Source organism: Benincasa hispida, chromosome 3 (assembly GCF_009727055.1).
Source record: "Benincasa hispida cultivar B227 chromosome 3, ASM972705v1, whole genome shotgun sequence".
Lineage (NCBI taxonomy): Eukaryota > Viridiplantae > Streptophyta > Magnoliopsida > Cucurbitales > Cucurbitaceae > Benincasa > Benincasa hispida.
The window spans coordinates 47,222,144-47,244,833 of record NC_052351.1 but is presented as its reverse complement, the minus strand read 5'-3'; the positions used below and the strand labels follow the sequence as shown (position 1 = coordinate 47,244,833).

At 35.3% G+C, this 22,690-nt stretch overlaps 1 protein-coding gene and 1 non-coding gene across 2 annotated transcripts; one reads left to right on the top strand and one right to left on the bottom strand.

Moving 5' to 3' along the window:
• The first annotated feature begins 2,997 nt into the window (after positions 1-2,997).
• Positions 2,998-3,079, top strand: TRNAS-CGA. Its single transcript has one exon. It is a non-coding gene; the product is annotated as a tRNA-Ser (tRNA).
• An 18,003-nt stretch (positions 3,080-21,082) lies between these two features.
• LOC120074256 lies at positions 21,083-22,684 on the bottom strand. Its single transcript, XM_039027319.1, has 2 exons — positions 22,252-22,684; positions 21,083-21,841 (listed from the first exon to the last, which is right to left on the bottom strand). The coding sequence occupies exons 1-2, from the start codon at positions 22,571-22,573 to the stop codon at positions 21,321-21,323; spliced, it is 843 nt and encodes a 280-aa protein (XP_038883247.1). The 5' UTR covers positions 22,574-22,684; the 3' UTR covers positions 21,083-21,320.
• Positions 22,685-22,690: the final 6 nt, after the last annotated feature.

Genomic DNA, 22,690 nt, shown 5'->3' with positions numbered 1-22,690 from the left:
ATTTTGTATATGAAAATACTTCTAAGAAAGAATTGTCAAACACATGTGTTTTTATTTTAAACCAAAAGTGATTAAATAAAAAAATTTATAATTCATTCCAAAGAGGCCCTTAGTTTAATGATAATAATATTTTCTAAATAAACTTTTTTTTTTTCATTTGGAGTTTTTTCTTTTTAATTATTGTTATTTATTAAATTATCTTTTTTAATTCACTATCTTCCCATTGTTTATATAGTTTATTGTATTGTATTTGATACTGTACATCCCATTTTTGTTATTTGATACTTTATACTCCACTTATTCATTTTAGTGTATTTGTACGATACACCCCGCTCATTTTAGGACAAGTGGGAGATTGTTGGAGTTAATGTCCTAAATTGAGTGTATCTTGTAGTTTGTAAAGATAAATTATACATCTAATAAAATAGGAGGTATTTTATTAATGTTTAGACTGCATTAATTCAATCCAATAAACTCAGATCCTGGGTTATTTTATGAAACTTAAACATGTATGTGGAGACATACATGTGGATCATATTTAAGTGATAACCTAAACTGTCTGTAGTAGATGGATAAGGCTAGGTACTTTATCCTGGTACTTTATCCTGATGACACTACGAATACGGCTTGTTTTGTCGATGTTACAATTGTTGTAAAGTGTTACAAATGATATGTTCCTGATCATTCATGTATGAATATGTGAGTGGGGGTATAGAAGAATTGTTGTATCGTGATGGTCAGTGAAACAGATCATAACAAAAACTTCCTCAAATCATGCTGAAATTCTTGCAATTCACGAGGCTAGTCGAGAATGTGTATGACTAAGATCAATGACTCAGCACATTAGTGGAACATGTGGTTTGTCTTCTAGTAAAAATCTTCGAATGATATTATACAAAGACAACACAACATGCATATCCCAAATCAAAGGAGGATATATTAAAAGAGATAGAACAAAGCATATTTCACCCAAGCTTTTCTACACTTATAATCTTGAGGAAAATAGTGACATCACTGTACAACAAATTTGTTCGAAGGATAACCTAGAAGATTTATTTACAAAATCATTACCAACTGCAACCTTTGAAAAATGGGGGTGCAATATTGGAATGCGACGACTCAGAGATCTCAAGTGATGTTTCTATGAAGGGGAGTAAATATAATCCATTCTTCTTAAGAGTATTAGATTATATGAAATATGTAACTTTTTTTCCTTCACTAGATTTTTTTCCAATGGGTTTTTTCCTAGTAAGGTTTTAACGAGACACATTTCATATATATATAATGGGTACCTAAGGAGGAGTATTATAAATATCATAAATTATGTGTAAATAGATACTCATTCTTAGTGTCAAAAAGCCAAATGTCACTCCCTCTACATTCCATAGATATAACCATTTGTCTTATAAATACTCATTCTTAGTGTCCATGTAATTCACCTCCTACTTGTCAAATTGTCTATAAATAGTGACATTTGGTGGGTTTTGAAAGACATACACATTGGACAAATTCCATTAAAATTGAAGAAAGTTGAGATTTTAGAGAAATTTCTTATTTCTTATTTATTTATTTTATTTATATATTATGTTTAATTTATTTTAATGTTAATTTATTTTAGTATTATATTATATTATATTTATTCTAATATTTTATTTTATTGATATCCTTGTTTTCGTTGTGCTCCCAATTTTACAACAATAACAGTTTAATTGAAAAGATTTTTTTTTTTAATTTTTTAAAAAGGAAATTATTTCAATATTTTGTTATTTTTTATTTTATTTATCATTTTTATTTTAAAATCATAAACTCAAAGTCTAGTTTGATAATCATTTGAATATCGTTTAGTAATGTTTTTAACTCCGTAAGTATGTGATTTTTTTTTTTTTAAAAAAAAAAAAGCTTACAAACACTACTATTCCACCAATAAATTTATATGTTTTGTTATCCACTCATTAAGATAAATTTGATTAACTTGCTTGTGGAGTGTTCAAACTTGGAATAAGGAATTAGTTCTCCTTATCTCTTGGTCTTCGCTTAAAGGGTAATCCAAAATTTAATCATTTCCTTTGGATGGTTGTCTAATTAATTTGAGGATTTTAGAATTTATATTAGGGGTTCAACCAAAAAAAATTCTTAATATTTGGAATTCATAGGATTTTTATGAGATATAAGCATAAATTTCAAACACATACTAAGTATTAATCATTTAGAAGATATGATTACTTATAAACAAATTACAAAGAATGTCTTTCAAAGTAACTATGAAATATATATTAATTTGTACTTGACTAGGTTTAAATTGAAATATCATACTTTTTTAAAATGAACTTTAAATTCGACTAATTTGTAAATAAAATATTATTTTGATATGATTAATTTAAAATTGAATGTTAATTTAGTGTTGAAAAAAAAACCAAGTTGATTTCTTTGAGTTAATTGTGTATGTTTTAGAAATCCAAGCCAATGAGTAAAATAAATAAATAAAATTTAAAAAAAAACCTATATTATCTCTTGGAGTCTAGTTAAGAATTCAATTTTAAAGGTTAGCTAAAAAAAGATGAAAACCAAAACGAAGTGAAAAGAACTAACACAAGTTTCAATAACTATTTTTTTAACCTTAAAAATGACTAATTTTTAAATTAAATATTATTTTAATATGGGTTATTTAAAATTAAATATAAGTTGTTTTACAAATATTGTAATTCATATTCAACTCATTTTCAATTACTTTTATAAAATCTTTTTCTGTCAATTTTGAAATTGAGATTTCACTAAAATCTTCTTTTCTTTTCTTTACTTTTTTCTTTTTCATAATTTGAAATTTTAGTTTTGGTAACTAAACAAGCAAATGAATTATAATTTTTCAGAAAACTAAGTTAAAAATGCATTGATTTTAGTGGTTTACTCTTAATGTGAATTAATTTGTATATGCCAGGAAGTAAATATAATAACAAACCTTAATATATATTTTATAACGGAAAATATTTAAACAAAACCGTCAATATGTCCGAGTGGTTAAGGAGACAGACTCGAAATCTGTTGGGCTTTGCCTGCGCAGGTTCGAATCCTGCTGTTGACGATATTTTTATTTTTGTTTTTCTCTCTCTCTCTTTTGTTTTGTTTTTCATTTTCATTTTCAAAGTTCTGAAATTTTAATTTCGATTTTCAATATAGATGGACTTCAGTCTCTTAAGATTTTTCTAATTACTTTTTTTTTTAATAATTTTATTTTCCCTATAAAAAAAATAAAAACATCATAGGACTTAAGAGTTTACTCAAAAAGGAAATGGCTTCTTTTATTTTGTTATTTTGAAGTGAATAACTTTATTATGTCAAAAACATTTGGCTAAAGTAAAATATAATGGATTGACCTTTTATTTTTAAGGACTAAGTCAAATATAAACTATTTGCTTATAGTTTTAATACGACTTAAGTTCAAATGGAATGTTGTACCTATTTTTTTTTTACATTTGACTATGACTTATTTGTAAATGGTGTATTGTTTCAAAAAAAAAAAAAAAAAAACAAAAATTGTAAATGATGTATCATACACATTGTTCATTGAAATTTTTTTTGTGTGAGATGACAAAGAATTCTCACACCATTGATATCATGAAGAGAAATTGAGAAACAAAGACGATAAAGAAGTAGCAAATGTTGGAGATTTTCCAATTTCCAATAGAGAGGAATTGATTTTTCACAGCAAGACAAAATAGTGCAATAAAGATGACACTAAAATCAAGAAAGGGAGAAAGCCCTTTTTTCAGTCTTTCATTCAATACAATCACGGTAGCTATAAGGGTATATTTATACAAGAAGGGAAAGGGAACCCTAGAGGGAAATTTGTACGGATGACCCAATTTTTGGGTCCAAAATGTCAAATGACCCATTTTTAAAAAATAATGTCAATTGACCTCTGCTAACATCATCGCCATATCAAATTATGTAAATTACCCTTACACCAGCCTCATGAGGTAAATCTCGCTCTCGTCTGATTAAACGCACTCGCTCTTGCTTGAAATTCTCTGGTTTGATGTGATTGCTCGTCAGTGTACGTATGATTTGACAATTTTCACGACAGAAGCCTCAAATCAAATCAATAATACCTAAACACAATACAATGGTGATTTATTTAAACTCTAAACTCCATTTCAAAGGTGATTACTTCTCTGGTTTTCGATGGTATTTTGTTGAACGGAGATTTTTCGAACGGGGATTTCCAAGACGAGGCTTTTTCAAAATGGAACAACTTTTTCAGAAAGGTGTTTCATTATTTTGAGTCTGTTTAATTATTTTTGCTGTGTTATTTCTGGAAAGGTAGCATTACGAAATTTTGTATTGGGAGAGAGTAAGAAAGAGGAATAGTAAGGGAGAGAGTAAGAGTAAGAGAGAATACGATATTACGAGAGAGAGCGAGATTTTGAGAGAGAGAAAGATTAAGAGAGAGAGCGAGATTGAAAGCGAGGGTACACTTCAATTGTTTGTACAACTTAATGACAAATATTCTCTTACTTTGTAGGATGACAGAAACGTATCTACTTATTCGATATGGAGGTGATTGGGATGAGAATGAAAGTTCATATATTGGAGGACAGTTGATAGGAATTATTGTGCCTCATACATTGAAGTATGAAGAACTTAAATCTCGCATTTATACGGTTACAAATGTCAGTTCTTCAGAGTTTGATCTTATACTGAAAGTTAAATATAAGCTTGAATTTGAAGCCCTTCCACAATGCATAATGAATGATGATGATTTTCACTTCCTTCTTTTACGAGAAGAGCTTAGTAGACTTCAAGTAGCTGTAACGTTGAAATCTAATCAGGACGAAAATATTGGAATGAGGTTTGGAAATGTGAGTTATGATGATATAGCTGTGGATAGACAATACGAGGAATCATATCAGTTTCGTTGGGAAGAGGATGATATTCCATTGTCTACCAACACTGTACCATCAACATTCGATTATATGGATTGTGGTCCTTCAGTGGATATGAATGAGCAACTAGTAGAATTGAATGAAATGGATTGTGATCATGGAGATGTGTGTCATTCTACAGCAGATTTAGTGGTTCCACCATCTGTGTCTTCAAGTCATAGGACAGAGTTGATTATGCCTGGCACCTCTTCATCTGGAACAGAGGAAGTTGAAGTTGGTCAACTATTTTTTAGCAAAAAGAACTTGAAAATGAGATTATCTATTATGTTCATTAACAAAAATTTTGAATTTAAGGTTAGGAAATCAACTAAAACTCTGTTCACTGTCAAATGTATTGGGGAGACATGTAAGTGGAGCCTTCGTGCAGTCAAAATGGAAGGGTCTGATATATTCAAGATCACACAGTACTGTAGTTCGCACACATGTTCCATTTGAATTTTGAATCACGACCATAGACAAGCAATTGCTATGGTTGTTGGTCAGCTCATTAAAGATAAGTTCACGAGAATAGGACGTATTTATAAACCTTGTCATATCATTGAGGATATGAGGAGAGATTATTGCGTGAACATAAGTTATGATAAAGCGTGCCGTGCAAGGGAAGTCGCGTATGATATCACTAGAGGTACTCCAGAATACTCATACTCCATACTACATGCTTATGGAGAAACACTAAAAATAGAGAATCCAGGTATAGTCTTTGAGATCGAACTTGAAGATGAGGTGCATTTCAAGTATATGTTTATGGCATTAGGGTCTTGTATTAGAGGTTTCGCAAGCTTTCAACCTTGTATTATTGTTGATGGGTCGCACTTGAAAGGAAAATAAAAAAGCACCATATTGGTTGCGGTTTCTATGGACGGGAACAATCAATTATACCCATTAGCATATGCAATAGTGGACAATGAAACCGATCGATCATGGAAATGGTTTATGTCAAACTTGAAATGCAATATCGGAGAACCCGATAATCTGGTGTTTGTGTTTGATCGGATGGTATCTATTGGCAATGCTATTCATGCATTTTTTTCCCACGACATTTCATGGATTATGCACATGGCATATAGAACTAAATCTGGTTACAAACTTTAAGGATAGCACGGTTGTTGGGATATTTAGAGATGCAGCAAGGGGCATTTCGCATGACAGAGTTCCAGACAAAATGGGACGAACTCTGTAGTTTTCGAGACGGTGCTGTCACAAAATATTTGGAAGACATCAGTCTTCAAAGATGAGCACAGGTTTATCAAATAGAACGAAAATATGATAACATGACATCCAACAGTGCAAAGCGTTTCAATTTACTAAAGAGTATCGACTATTCCCATAGTATGCTTGATTAAACATATTAGAGGAATGCTCCAATCGTGGTTCTATGAATGGAAGAATTACTGGACATCTCGAACGACATTGCACTCTGACTACTGTGAAACCTAATTGGCAAGTGAGGCTGATAAGGGCAGACGATATCAGATGGAGCCTATTGATTGTTATCGGGTACACGTGCGAGATAATTGATTGGACAGTATTGTCAATCTTCACACAAAGGAATGCACGTGTAAGGAGTTCAACTCACTTGGTATCCCGTGTTCACATGCAATTGTTGCTGCCAAGGAACGAAATATACCCATCCATAGTCTTTGTAGTCGATTTTATACAGTAGACTCTTTAATGACTGTGTATGCGGAGCCTATAAATCCACTTGGCCACATATCTGAATGGAAAAGACCTCCTGGATATGTAGAAAAGATTATCCTTCCTCCGAAGTTTGTGCCACAAGCCGGGTGACGGAGAGTGAGAATACCATCCAGAGGAGAATTTCGCAAATAAATGAAATATGGTCGGTGTGGGAATTATGGACATAACCGCCAAAATTATACCGAACCACTTATAACCGTGTGACGTGCTGAAAATGCCAGAGGACCGTGACATAAACACCCTCATCTAGTTTAGTTTGTAACTAACTTATAACATTTCATTTGTTATAAATACCATTAATAAGTTTTCATACGTCATACTTGTAACTCTTCATACTTTTTCATACTTGTAACATACTTCATACTTTTTCATTACTTATTACTTGTAACACTTCATACTTCATACTTTCATCTTGTAAACAAAAAACAATAACAAGCTGAAGTATTTCTATATAGCAATCTTCATACTTTCTCAATCTTCATACTTGTAACAAAAAACAATAACTTCATACTCTCTCAATGTTCATACTAACAAAAAACAATAACTTCATACTCTCTCAATGTTCATACTTGTAACAAAAAACAATAACTTCATACTCTCTCAATCTTCATACTTGTAATAAAAAACAATAACTTCATACTTTCTCAATCTCGCTCTCTCTCAACATCTCACCCTCTCAATCTTGCTCTCTCTCAAAATCTCGCTCTCTCAATGTTTGAACTTTGAACCTTGAACCATATAATGTTCTACATACCATTGATACAATGAAAAGAGCAGTAGCTCAATTATGCATGTTATGATAAAATTCTAATATTGAACTTTGAACTTTGAACTTACATAAAAAATACATGTTCAATTATACAATGAAAAGGGCAGTAGTTCAATTATGCATGTTCTGATAATATTATGATATTGAAGTTTGAAGTTTGAATTTATATAAAAAATACATGTTTAATTATACAATGAAAAGAGCGGTAGCTCTGTTATACATAAAAAAATAAATGTTTTTATATACATAAAAAAATAAATGTTTTTACATACATAAAAAATACATGTTCTATACACATAAAAAATATGGATTGTTTGCTCATAGTTGACACACTAACTGCATCCTATATTCACCCATCTTCTCCTGAGTGATTACGGACGGATCAACATCAGTCACCAGGTGTTCTAGTAATTTGATTGCGAAGATGCCACAATCAAGCGACCTGTGTTGTATGTCAACGTTCATAGGCCGCGAGATTTTCCAACAGGCTATGGATAGGTCCTGGTTTGAACGATCCACGTCACAGTAGCGAAGTAGGGATGGTACTATGATTGTTAATGGCTTTAGCAAATTCACAAACTTTGTCATTGGTGTGTATGATGAAAGTGAATTGAACACCAATATGTGGCCTCTGTTAATGTCCATTGCAAGGACCATTCAGTGGTCACTGATATTCATTGCCGTATAAACGAAATCTACATCTGCCCATTTGACATCGAATTTGCTGGTGACGTAGTCCTTATACGTGTCTTCATCTTCCCATGCTAGGGCAACCTTCAGAAGTGTCTTATTCTTTATTCGTTTAAATACCCCGCCACGAGCATTAAGGTGACTCTGTCAAATAAAATGAGAAGTTAAGAAATGGAATATCAAAATTTACCGTTACACCTATTGGCAAGATGGTGAACTTGTGCATGCACATGTAGGGCCGGGTATAAAATTTTTCTTTCATAAAATAAAATAAAGTATTTATGGTCTGCACAAAAAATTACTATGTTAGTAAAAGTACAAAATAGCCAACATGTAAAGAAGTCAAGACTAGGAAACTTACATCACACTCAACCAACGAATTCGGGGTAATCAATTCCTTGAAGAATTGCTTGGTGAGTGGTTTAAAGGAGTTCTCTCGAATCTCGTTGTTCGTATTGTCGTCCGAGATCCAACCCATCATTTCTGAAGGATATTGTGTGGAACATCATGTACTACGTTATATGTGACGACTGCTCTGGATAGTGACGTAGCTACACTTGGGAGAGGATGCTTAACCACACTTTTCTTCTTTACTTGAGCTGGAGGTGTATATTTATCAACAGGTTTCCTCTTACGACTAATTCTTTGAGATTCCTACATAAACAGATAACAAAAAATTACTCATCAAGAAATATAAAAATATAAACAAAGATTAATGATCAATAAATTACTCACCAGTATAAGTTCTTCTATGGTTGTAATAATCCTAGAACTGTCAGCATCTGGGATGCCAGACATGTCAGCCTCTGTATGTGGCATGGTGAGTAAGGCAGAGTCGGGCTCTGTTTATGGGACGCCGACCTCTATAGGTTCAATGTCAATTGGTGATGTCGTCGTGGTGGTATCGGGCTGTAGAGAGGGGGTGGGAGTAGGTGAAGTGGTGGTATCAGGCTATAGAGGGGGGATGAGAGTGTCAGAGGCAGTCACATTATTGGTATCAACATCCCGAGATGGGATGAGTGACCTAGTCGTCTCCTCCTTCACCTTGGAACTCTTCAATTAGTAAAGTAAAATGATGAGTTCACGAACACGTAAAAACTAAACACATAAAGACATAAAATGATAGTAAATGCAAACCTTGCACATAGACTGCAACAGTGACAGGATGGCCGAAAATTGCCCTTTCATGTCCGTCATGTTTTCCTCCATACTAGATACACGATTATCTAAACCCAATATATGGCCATCTAACATCGACCGTGAGCTGTCAATGGTCTGCAGGTACGAATAAATAGACTCGTCGAGATTGGCTCCCTTCCTACGGCGGGCAGCACACTCAGGACACTCCTTATCCACAAGTCGCTCTCTAGGGGAGTCCGAAGATAGACATCAAGTTGGTTCAACTTGTCCTCATCGCGTACGTCCCCCATCACATCATGGAACATATCATCACTAGGTGTGTATGTCCCTCTTTCCACCATTCCATATTCAGTATCCTCGTGCTCAGAATACTCAGGTTCATCCCCTCCCTCCACCTTGACAATTTCATCATTGTCGTCTCCACGATGATCATCACTGTCATTTTCACTTTCAGAACTACCTCCATCACTAGTCGACCTATTGCCACTTTCAGAACTATCATCATCCGCACCTAGATCAAATAAAGGTCGTCTATCCATTAGGGTATCCCGAAACTCCCTCTCAGCATCTGACATGACAATACCCTCTTTAATCTTTATCTGCATTAACAACCCAGTAAACTGGTTGGTGTCAAGTTAACAACTAGATAAACATATTATGCATAGAGTAAACGTACGTTGTTAGACTCGAATATCTCTCTCTCGAGTACTTTGAAGGACACTGAGTGGTAGCATAACCATCGTAATATATGGGGTAAAGTCACCTTGCTCCTTCACTCCGTAATGTTCCCAGCTATCGATGAAGCTAGGATCTCGTACGTTCATACCTAAATAAAATTTAAAATATATTAAGAATAATAGTAATGTTAAATCAAACAACACGATTATTATGTTAAATAAATTTACCTGGAATGCTTGTAGAAATCCACGTAAAGAGTACTTCACAACGTAATTTTTATTTTCTTTGACCCTCGTCTTGTATAGACCGCTCTTATCATTCAACGCAGTCTTTAGTGAAGGATCTCATACCGAGAGTTCTATGAGTGGGCTTAGATCGCTCCAATTTCACAGTGACTGACACATAAACGATATACATTTTATACTAACATTTATGCATATTAAACTCATCAACAACATGCTCAGAATATGATAAAACATAGAGAAATGGGTTCATACCAGAGGAAGATGGTCTTCATTTGTGTGAACCCACAACAATAGAAAACTCCCACCGATCTACCAGCACCCAGCGAGTCTCTCGACTATTACTGCACGATCCAAATGTATACGAACAAGGTCGCGGGGATAACACCACTATAAGGGAAACCCGAATATCCTCGGCGTCAAAAACCCAAAGAGTGGGCTCTGGTGAGTTTGGTAGAGGACAGAGGAGAAGATTTCATGTAGATGATAAGCGCGCACGAGAAGAACTCTGCTATCATATAGCGGAGACACTTATCGTATAGTAGATCTACACGATTGTTTAGGAAAAACTGGATGATCATTTAGGAAATTGGTATACGATCATTTAGGAAACGCGTGAACTAGACGATCGTTTAGACGAATGAGATTCTATTGCATAGGCTCTCGCGATTGTTCTCTTCATGAATTCTTTTGGGTGCGGGATCTCAAAGTACGATTGGATTCTCTCTTCAAAATGAAAACGATTTTTAATCTTTAACCCGCCGGTTACCTTAACCTTCACGGCCCCCACGTTCCCACGTTCATACGTGAATTAATTGGTTAATTGTTAAATAATTAATCAATTAATTTAATTAATAAATATAATCATATTATATTTATATCCTATAGTTTGATATCATATATCTACTATAGTATTTTTCTTTACTTGATATAAATCATATTTATATCTAATTTCCTCCAAAATAATGTATCTCATACATTTAGCCAATTATATCATATATAATTAACCATTCCAATTATATCATATATAATTGTACTTCCTCTTGTCAATTTGAACATTTCAAATTAACCCAGACACTAGTTCTCGACTTTATCCAAGCTACCCAGATGACCTAATGGACTTGTGGCTCGAAGCTCCAACGGTATGTGAATAGCTGACTAAGCCACGGGATTCACCATCCATTAACTATCAATGATTCCACTAGAGACCAACAACTGAACTCTTCTTACCACATATATATTTCTGTGTCCATTGGATATAACCAATCATGAGTACGATGACCCTTCACAGATGCTCATAAGTACATTGAGCCAATTTACCGTTTTGCCCCTATAGTTACATCTCACTCCTTAAGTACCACTGATTCCTCTAATGAACAATAAAACATAGTCCAACTATGTGTGAACACCTTTCAGGCCAAGAGAAGGTGTGTGGCGCCACTTCGTTCAAGCCTCGAAATTAGCCTTTAAGGGAGCCATCTATTTACTTACCCCTGCCTCAGGGAAGGAGTGAATTCCATCTTGTGTAGTTGAGTTCTCAGCTCCTAAATCAAACGTATCCCCAAAATGGTAAGTTTGAATCGACGACATGGCCACTCGCACCTATACAAATCAAAGGACCGCCCTTAATGGCAGGAGTTCCTAACTCACTCAGGATTGAGGTCATGTTACCTATGGTCATCCTAGTGAAGTGAAGTATCTGTCATTAACGGTGTTATATAACGAGACATTAACACTTCGTGGTCAGGTCTTATACATACTCTTTGTATAGGACGCCCCCGCTCGCATGTCCCCAACACGAATGATCAGGATCAGACCATCTGTGGCAAGTCACAACACTTGTGACCATTCCACAAAGTGGGTCGCGTCCGTAGCATTACCAGGAAAAGGTTTCCCTCTTATATCCATATACTATAGACCATTTTGGTTATCACTCAAGACATGATTCATTTGTATGTCACCACATACATCCTTGAGTCACATACAAATAACCAGTGATTTTATGTTTATTGGTTTGTGGTAAAACAAATAAAACAAGTAAATGAGCAAAACAACAAGATGTGAAGTAAATATCATATATTAACAATCACAGGTGTTCATATATACTGTTTACAAACTACATGACATGGGACTTTAAGGCATCAACCCCAACATTTAGGGCATCCAATGTCCTCTCCCAAATAATGGTACCCTAATCAAGACTGTTGCAATACTTTAAGTTTTGAACGTCCTTAAAATGTTTGAGGTCCACTGCATTTTTCTGTTTGTTTTTCCCCATCATTATGACCTCAGTATAGTAAACTACTGTGATCTTCACAGCATCATCATCATTTTCAAACTCCAAGTCCTTGTATTTTTCTTCAAGTTGACGGAGATGTAAGGTGTCCTTCGTCACTCGATTACCAAAATACTTGATAGCTAGTTCATATGAGGACTGCTGGTTTCGATCAACTCGTGTTGGGGATTGCCACAAACCAGTCATCAACAAAAAGTCATCCTTCGAAAAAGTGACAACCTTTCCACAAATAGAGAATGACATCTAGTCTGATCTCGTCCTCTTCACTTCTCTCAGCAACATGTGATGGATAATTGGGTTGTTAAACAACATGTCAACATCTACAAATCTCCCAAAAACTATTCTCTTAAACATGTTCAACTGCCTTGGCGTAAGCTTCTCTTTCACTATCTTGTTTGCATTAGAAATGTGGGCCAAGCTCATTACTTGACCGAGAAATCGGTCGGCTTCGGGTATTTTGAAATGTGTTGCCATCTTAAATAAGTCCTGCATGAAATAAAGATTCAATCAGTAAACTCCTTCAGAAAAAAAAAATTGTAAAACAACATTTTGTTTAAATCTCACTGGATTCGCTCTCACTAGACTCTCTCTCGCTGGTGTTGCTCTCTCTGGTATCGCTCTCTCCAGTATTGCTCTCTCCGGTATCACTCTCTCCAGTATCGCTCTGTCCGGTGTCGCTCCCTCTTGATATCGCTTTTTCTGGTTTTGGTTTTCGCCTTCTTTTTTTTTTTTTCCTTTTTTTCCCGGTGTCACTCTCTCTTGGGATTTGCCTCACTTGATCTCGTCTTACATTCTCTCTTTTTACTCGTCTTCAACCACGTAACACATCGAAAACCAAAAAAACAAAAAAAAAAACCATAGGTTCACTTATCTCGCTCACATTTGCTCTCTCTGGTGTTGCTCTACCAATTTCATTCTCACTTATCTCGCTCACAAACTCTTTCTACTCGTCTTTAACCATAGAACACTTCGAAAACTAAAAAAACAAACAAAAAAAAACCATATAAGTGTATTTCTAAACCCAGAACGACTCACAAAGTCCCATTATCGATCAGTGTAAGACATTTTCAAGCACAAATTGAAAGATTTACCGATCAGATTCGATTTGTCGACAATAGTAGAATCGTTTGCAAGCTGAAATGAGGGATTCTAAAGAGTTTTTTAGTTTATGAGCGATACGAAGCCGTTAGCCTTGGAAAATTTGAATGAAGAGTTTTTAGTTTTGGTAGGTTCTCAGTAAGAAGGTAAGAAGACGAAGAAGTAAGGGCAATTTATGTAATTTGGTATGGCGATGATGTTAGCAGAGGTTCAATTAACATTATTTTTTAAAAATGGGTCATTTGACATTTTGGACCCAAAAATTGGGTCATCCGTACAAATTTCCCAACCCTAGAGGACATAATAGACAAAATAGGTGGGCTCTACAAACATTATTCATCAATGAAAAGAATATGACAGTGTACAGAGGGTATTTAATTAATTTGTGGAGTTGTATCCTCTAATTGAGATTTTTCCTTCACATCCCTCCTCAAGTGAGAGAGTAAGTTAATTATCCCGAGTTTGGATCTGAGATACACAAATTGTGAGTGAGATAAAGGTTTGGTGAGACTATTAGCCACTTGATCTGTTGATGGAACATACCTGATTTCAAGAGCACCCTGAAGGACTTTATCACGCACAAAATGCATATCGATCTCAATGTGTTTTGTACGGGCATGAAATACCGAGTTCATGGCGAGAGCACTTGCACTTAGATTATCACACCAGATAAGATAACTGGGGTTTGAGGGGTGCGAAGACCGAGCTCATGGAGAAGTTGGGTGAATCAAGTTATTTCAACAGATGTATGAGCTAGAGCTCTATACTCAGATTCTGTGCTTGAACGAGTAACAATTGTTTTCTTCTATGAGGACCAAGAGACAAGAGAATTACTGAGATACATATAGTAAGCCACAACAAATTTTCGATCATTGATATTCAAAGCCCAATTAGCATAAAAGAATGCAATGATGGCAAAATCATCAGAAGGTTGAATTAGTAACCCCATGTCTTTTGTTCCACTTAGGTACCACAAGATACGTTTGACTCCCTGCCAGTGAATCTCAATTGGTTGTTGAAGGATTTGGCTAAGATGATTGATAATGTAGGCAATATCTGATCGTGTATTGGTCGAATACTACAGGGCCTTAATGGTATTGCTATAGATGAACGGATCTGGCATGAGAGTGCCTTCAGTTACAGAAAAATGCCTCCCAACAATAGAGGGAATGGGAGATGGCTTGAGAGAAATAAGTTTGAGCTTGTGGAGCAAGTCATCAATGTATTTGGATTGTGTCAAAAGGAACCCTGAGTCAGTCTGAGAAACTTGAAAGAAGTTAAGGGAACCAAAATCTTTTAGAGGAAATTTCTTTCCTAGGGCTGTAACAACTATGTTTATTAGATTCAAATTGTTTCTAGTGAGTATCACATCATCAACATAAACTAAGAGTAACACAATAGAAGTCCCTTATTTGTAGATGAATAATGAAGTATCCACCCGACTGTTGACGAATCCCCATGATGTCAAGGTGGATTTTAGCATACTATTCCAGGCTTGAGGAGCCTGTTTTAGTCCATAGATAGCCTTCTCTAACTTGCAAACATGATTAGGGAATAGAGGATCAATTTACCCAGGTGGTTGTGACATGTAGATTGTTTCATTGAGTTTTCTATTGAGGAAAGCATTGTTGAAGTCAAGTTGCCTAAGTTCCTAATTGTGAGAGACACCAATAGAAAGTATAACCCGAATAGTTGGAGCTTTAACAACAGGGTTGTAAGTCTCAAATAAATCTACGCAGGGATGTTGATGAAAGCCCTTGGCTAGTGGTCTGACTTTGTGACGTTGGATCGACCCATTAGAATTTCTTTTGATCCGAAACACCCATTTACATCTAACAACATTTTGACCAGCAGCAGGTGGAACAAGGATCCAAGTTCAATTTTGATGTAAAGCTTGAAATTCATGATCCATGGCTTCTTTCCAGACTGGTTTGGACAATGCATCTGTCACTCTTGAAGGCTCGGTGTTGTGCCAGTTTGTTATAGAAGAGGATAGCCACACCTTGGACTTGAAGATACCTACCTTGGCTCTTGTTATCATGTGATGACCAGTTGGAGGTTGAGGATGGTTGATGGTTGTAGGTGAGGGTATTTGTGAAGTGGAGAGGGGTAGTTGGGTGGTGGGAAACGGAGAGACAGACTGGCTTAGGGAAGACAACGAGTCAGTCAAGACTAAAATTGGGGAAGGATGCCCTCGGTTTGTGGAAAAAGCTGACACATAAGGAGGGAAAGTGGGACTAGATGGTCTGGGTGATGGTATATATATGGCAGGTGAATGTTCTTGTGTTGGCCTGTTGATTGTGGGGCTTGGGCATGAGGAAGTGCTAAGGGTTTGGGCTGGTCCATTTATGTTGGGCATAGGTTGAGAAGGTATCGAGCTAGATTGGATTATTGGTAATGGACTGGACCATTCGGTGGACTGAAGGCCCCATGGAGCACTTAGAAGATAGCTTATGGTGCTTAGGTTGAAGAAGTTCAATGATTCACCTGATAGCCCAAAACCTGTTTCACAAGGAAAGGAATTTTCATCAAACTCAACATGTCTTGAAATGTAAATTTTACCTGATGAGTTGAGACATTTGTGTCCTTTGTGGATTGGACTAGGGCCCAAGTAAATACACTTTTCTGATTTGTATTGAAACTTTTGAGAGTTGTATGGTCTGAGGCATGGGTAGCAGACACAACCAAAAGTTTTGAGATCAGAGAAGTTCAACTGTCTTTGTATTAATTTTTCCATTAGGGACTATCCTTTTAACACCGTAGATGGAAGCCTATTAATGATTAACGTTGCTGTCATGAAGACCTCCCACCAGAACTTTAAGGGCATTGAGGCTTGGGCTAGTAAAGTTAGTCCCATTTTAACTATGTGTCAATGCTTCCTTTCAGCTCTTCCATTCTGAGATGATGTATAAGGACAAGAGAATATAGATTTAATCCCCTAGTCAACACATATTTGATGTACCTTTTTGTATTCACTTCCATTGTCAGATTGAAAGGCTTTAATAGATTTTCCAAATTGATTTCTCACCATTTCTAAGAAGTGATTGAAGGCAGCCACTGCATCACTTTTAACTTCAAAGGATATATCCAGACAAACCTACTAAAATCATCAATGAAATGTACATAGTATCTGTAACCGTCAGTAGACATGACAGGGATAAGACCCCACAAATATGAATGAACTAAATAAAATGAGCAAGGACATAAGATGAAGAGTATGAGAAAGGAAGAGCATGAGATTCGACAAACTTATAAGCTTCACAGAAATTGAAATTTTCATTGGCTTTCACTGGTAGATTACATTTTTTAATGACATCATGTAAAACTTTTAAAGATGGATGTCCAAATCTCCTATGTAAAACAATTTTTTATATAACAATATTAACACAACTATTCTGAACAACTGCAGAGCAAGCCTTTATCTTATCCCGACTTCAAGCAAGAATCAACCAAACCTGAAGCACTACCAGTGGCTCTTGTTGTTCCAACCTTGTAAGCCCATCTTTAAGTTCCCCCTTCAACACCACTCTACCTGTATGAATATCCTTGACAAGACAATAACCATCATGAAATTCAATAAACACCTTGTTATCTTGAGCCAATTTAGACACACTAATGAAGTTTTTAGCAATTTAAAGAACATACAAGACATTTTTCAGATTCAACATCCCATCATCAGTGGCTAAAGAGCATGAATCGATATGAAAAATAGATAAGGCACTACCATTACCGATTGTTACTTTCTCATTATCTCCATACTCAGATAAATGTGTCATGCCAACAGAGCCTGAGTTCACATGATTTGAAGCCTTGCTGTCCATATGGCATCTAGGATTAATGACCGATTTAGGTGTAGCAATGAATGGGTTGTTATTTTGAGCAGCCAGAAATGTTTGATTAGATTGTTGTGTTTGAGTGTTGGGTCCATTTTGTTGAACATTCCCTGAAAAATGGTTGTCCTTGAGAGATTTGATTGCTGTTATGATTGGGGGAAAGTGACAGCCAGTTAGTTTAAAGTAGGTCAATATGGTATGACCTTGTTTCAAGCACACTTGACCAGTAGGACGATAGTTTCCACGATCACGTCCTCTTCCTCGATTGTTCCCTCTTGATCCATTGTTTTGTTGAGGAGGTCTGCTACTTGCGGAGGACTGTTGTTGTTTGTTTCTACCACTGCTTGTGGTGAGATTCACTGAGGATGTATTACCAAATGATGCTATTTTATGAGTGTTTTGCAGATCAAGACGTTTTTCAAAACTCAACAACTCTGATTGCATATCGGACCACTTAATGTTCACCCTTTCTTGGATTGTTGCGATCACTGGATTATACTCCTTATCGAGTCCAATAAGGACTTGTGAAAGATCGAGTTGGGACAGGACTACCAACTAACTCCAAGTTATCAACATGATTCTTCATAACACCTAAATAGTCATTCATTTTCATAGATCACTTACAAGTAGATTGAAATACCTGACAAAGATAATCTTTTTCAGCACGGGACTAGATGCCGAAAAGCTTTTGAATCGCATCCTAAAGGCTCTTGGCAGTTTCGTGACCCATTACAAGTTATCAACATGATTCTTCATGAGTTACAACTTCAGCTGTGATCGAGTTGTATAGGCATCCTAAAATGAGTTGATCTGTAGTTATCCACGATTCATACAGAGGACTTGAAAGAACTCTTTATGGAAAGAACCTTGAGCGGAAGCGGATCGACCAAATTTCATTTTTTCATTAAATGTAAATTTCATAGTAAACAAGAAACAAGATATGCATTTAATTATAAATTATAGCATGCTAATGAAAAAGGTTTCAGAAAAGCTTACCTTTGAAGACCTTTCTTCACGTTTTTCCTCAAACAATTCACGAACTCCTTTAAGACTTTCTTCAAGAAAAACCTCAACATGAACAAACACTACCACGAATGTTTCTTCGGTATTCTCAGGGTGAGAACCCAGGAGCGGTGTGCTCTGGCTATTTTAGTTTTGAGGGAATGCTTAATGTAGATGAAGAAAGATTGAGAACTCTCTAAAAAACTCAAAACATATAGAACTTTTCTGTTGTTGTTTTTCACTTTCTCAAAGTCGTTCAACTTTTTCAAGAAGAAGAAGCAAGTTTTCTTTTCTAATGCCAAATATAACCACCACCCACTTACATGGGTGGAGAGAAAAGAAGGAGAAGGAAATTGTAACTCCCTTATTATTAAAATAATAATAATAATATAAATATGATAACTAACTTATCATATTATACATATACATATATATATATATATATTAAATTATACGTTATATCAAATATAACCTATAACCTATAACCTATAGTTTTAATATTATATCACATACAATATAAATTATAATTTCTTTTATCTTTTATATGACATTTAATATAAATCATATTTATATTAAATTTAACAACTATGAATCCAATTCATAGAAACTATATTATATTTATTTCCTCCCATTAAGCTATAATGTATCAAATACATTATGACAATTATATCACATATAATTGACACAACTTAATTATAATATAATTAAATCCCTCTATTAATTTGAACAATTCAAATTAATCCAAAAACTGATTCTCAACTAAATCTTATTGAGCTACTAAGGGGACCTCATGGACCTGTAATTTGAAGCTTCAACAGTACATGAATAATTAATTAAACTTTTTAATTACATTATTGACTATCCATTAACTGTTGAGCACTCCACTAAAGACTGACAGCTACACTCTTCGCACTACATATATATTTCTATGTCCATTGGATATAACCAATCAACAGTACGATGACACTTCACAAATTGCTCGTAAGTATAACTATGCCAAATTACTGTTTTGCCCTTGTAATTACATCTAACTTCTTAAGTACCACTAATTCCTCTAATGAACAATAGATCATAGTCCAACTATGACTAAACTCCTCTCACGTTAGGAGAAGGTGTGACGCCACATTGTTCAAGACCCGGAATCAGCCTTTAAAGGAGCAATTTATCTATTTACCCCTGCCTCGGGGAAGGAGTGAATTCCATCTTGTGTAGTTGTGTTCTCAGCTCCTCAATTAGACAAATTTTCAAAATGGTAGGCTTGTTGAGTTAGCGATCTGGCCACTCTCACCCATACAAATCAAAGGATCACCCTCATAGACAGAAGTTCACAACTCACTCAAGATTCAGGTCATATTACCTATGGTCATCCTGGTGAAATGTAAGTCTCTATTATGAATGACGTTATACAATGAGACTAAACATTTCGTGATCCAATCTTATACAAACTCCTTTGTATATAATATCCCCACTCACATATCTATACATGAGTGATTAGAATCAGATCATTTGTAACACTTTACAACATTTGTAACACCTACAAAGTGGGTCATACTCTTGGTGTCACCAGGATAAGGTACTCAACCTTATCTATCTACTACAAACCATTTATGTTATCACATAAACATGATCCACCTGTATGTCTCTACATACATGCTTAAGTTACAAAGATAACCTTAGATGTTAGTTTATTGGTTTGTGGTTAATGCAATTAAAATATCATATATTTTATAGACAATAAATAAAATATCATATATTTTATTAAATACACAATGAGTTTGTTCAATAATATTTACAAACTATAGGATCCTACGAGGTTTAGCGCATCAACCTCAACAGGACATACGGTGGGAGAAGATGTTGTTGAGGAGCTTGAAGCTCCTGTGCTGGTATGTACAGACGTGGTGCCCAGCCCAATGACAGTGACAGCTGCGAAGGTTGGAGCTATTGGAGTTACGAGTGAAGTTGTAACGACTGGAGATTCGATGAACATAGGTGGGCAAACATTTTTACCAGTGAGATGCCCTTCAATGCGATAACTCCTCAAAATCGGGAGGGAAAGGATTTTCCATAGAAAAAATTGCTTCTGTCCAACTTGATGATGACAATCTGATTTAAAAGCTAATTTAATGGTGAACTGTTGTAGGTAGGACTACTGAAGGACCCAAAGGCATTAGCAGAGGCGTTGGCCATCGAGCTCTGATACCAAGAGAGGAATTGTTTTTTCACAGCAAGACAAAAGAGTGCAATAAAGATGACACCAGAATCAAGAAAGGGAGAAAGCTCTTTTTCAGTCTTTCATTCAATACAATCACTGTAGCTGTAAGGGTACATTTATACAAGAAAGGAAAGGGAATCCTAGAGGGCATAATGGACAAAATAGGTGGGCCCTATAAATATTATTTACCAATGAAAAGAATATGATGGTGTACAAAGGGTAAAATTGTAGAGGTGTGTCCTCTAATTGAGATTCTTTCTTCACATCAATCACTTAATGTTTAGACACATAGATATCAATTTTAAATACTACAGAATAAAGAGGTTCATTGGACTTTTACTTATAGTAAATAAACCTAAAACTAAATAACACAATGGAAATGCTATAACACGTAATATTGTCTAAGTTCGATAACTAAGTTAAAAACTAAAGCAAAATATTATTAATTAGTGAAATAAACCTTTAATTTGTCTGTTATTGTACCCAAGAAAAAGTCCCATGAATCAAACCACATAAATGGTACAAGAAAATAATTTTCTCGTCGCTGTGCAAAAATGATGATATTCATACAACACAACTTCCAACATGAACTGCAATATTTTGCACTTAAAACAATGTTGTGCATTTTTGTATACTACGTTTGTAAAATTTATACAACATGGGACAGACAATGTAATTTAATGTTTGTCGTCAAAGGGTTAATTCAAAAACGTAAATATCTAATGATGTTTCTTTTGTTTTGCAGAAGATTTTGATCCCAAACTCCGGCCGCCATCCCTCACCGGACTCTTCACTCCACACAGCTGATGATGGTGTTTTATCCGCCATGGAAACAGCACGTCTAGCCCACAACCCTTCGGCGGAGAAAATGGCCGCTTTGACACCCTCTGCGGAGAGAAAGCGTGGCGGTTCAACACCGAGGACGCTGCCAATGCCGTGGCATCCGGTAGAAACCGCTCGATCATGAAATTTGACGAGTGGTTGTAATTACTATTATTGTTTCTTTCTTCTTCTTCCTCTTCTTCGTATAACTTTAACTCTTTTAGCTTCAATTCATTGGAAAATTTATGTGCTTTCTCGGCCTTCTCGACGATGTCAATGGCCTCCGATAATGACAAGACATCCATGGCATCGGACAAGACATAGCCACTGCCGCTAGAGTTATCGTCATTGTCATTGTTGCCATCCACATTGTCCTCACATCCATGATCGTTGCAATGAAGATGTCTAGAATTTCTTCCTATAAATAATTTGATAGAATGTTTATTATAAATACACATACTATAACACATTGTTTATATATTCCTAGATAATTAAGTATAAGATTTAATCAACTCATACTAGATAAAAGATGATTACCTTAAATCATAACTTGAATAGAAAGGGTTAACAACTAACCCTATACATGGTTTTAATGATTTTGGTTCCTATAGTTTTAAGATTATCAATATATTTGAGATGATTTAGGTTTAGTTTTAATCTAACATGCAAATTGAAACCCTAAAATTATAAGAACCAAATTGAAATTAAACTTAAATCCTATTAACAAAATTTCAAAACTAGGAAAATGAAATTGAAACTAAATTTTTTATAACACAACATTACAATTCAAAATAATATAATCTATCACCGAAAGTTCATAAACCTTACTTGTTTGAATGGGCGGACGCCACCATCCAGGCGGAAGCGTAGGACGCGGAGTGGTAACATCGCTTTCGTGGGCAGAGCCGTGACATCTCTCAACATACTCCTTGGGTTTGCCCGGAACTTGCTCCCAACAAAATGGAACTCTATCACTGGTCGTCGATGATGATATTCGAGCAGCGGTAGAGATACTTAGACGATCGAGACCGACATTGGCAGGAGGGCGACGCGTGGTCAAAAGGGGGGCATTGAAGTTTAGTTTCCGAGCAATATGGTGGTGGGCATGGATTTGGCGTTCATCATCTTGGTGTTCCATGAGATAGATCATTTGAAAAGTCGATGAAAATAGGGTTTTTTCTTTTATTTTCTTCTTTTCTTTTCTTTTCTTTTTCTTTTCTTTTTTTCTTTTTCTTTTCTTTTTTTTCTTTTTTTTTTTTTTTTTTTT

Bases quoted from the DNA above. Each gene is read 5' to 3' on its own strand.
- LOC120074256 (XM_039027319.1), bottom strand. From the start codon at position 22,573: ATGATCTATCTCATGGAACACCAAGATGATGAACGCCAAATCCATGCC. The intron at 21,842-22,251 runs GTAAGGTTTATG...AATTATTTATAG, and splicing joins GCGTCCGCCCATTCAAACAA to GAAGAAATTCTAGACATCTT.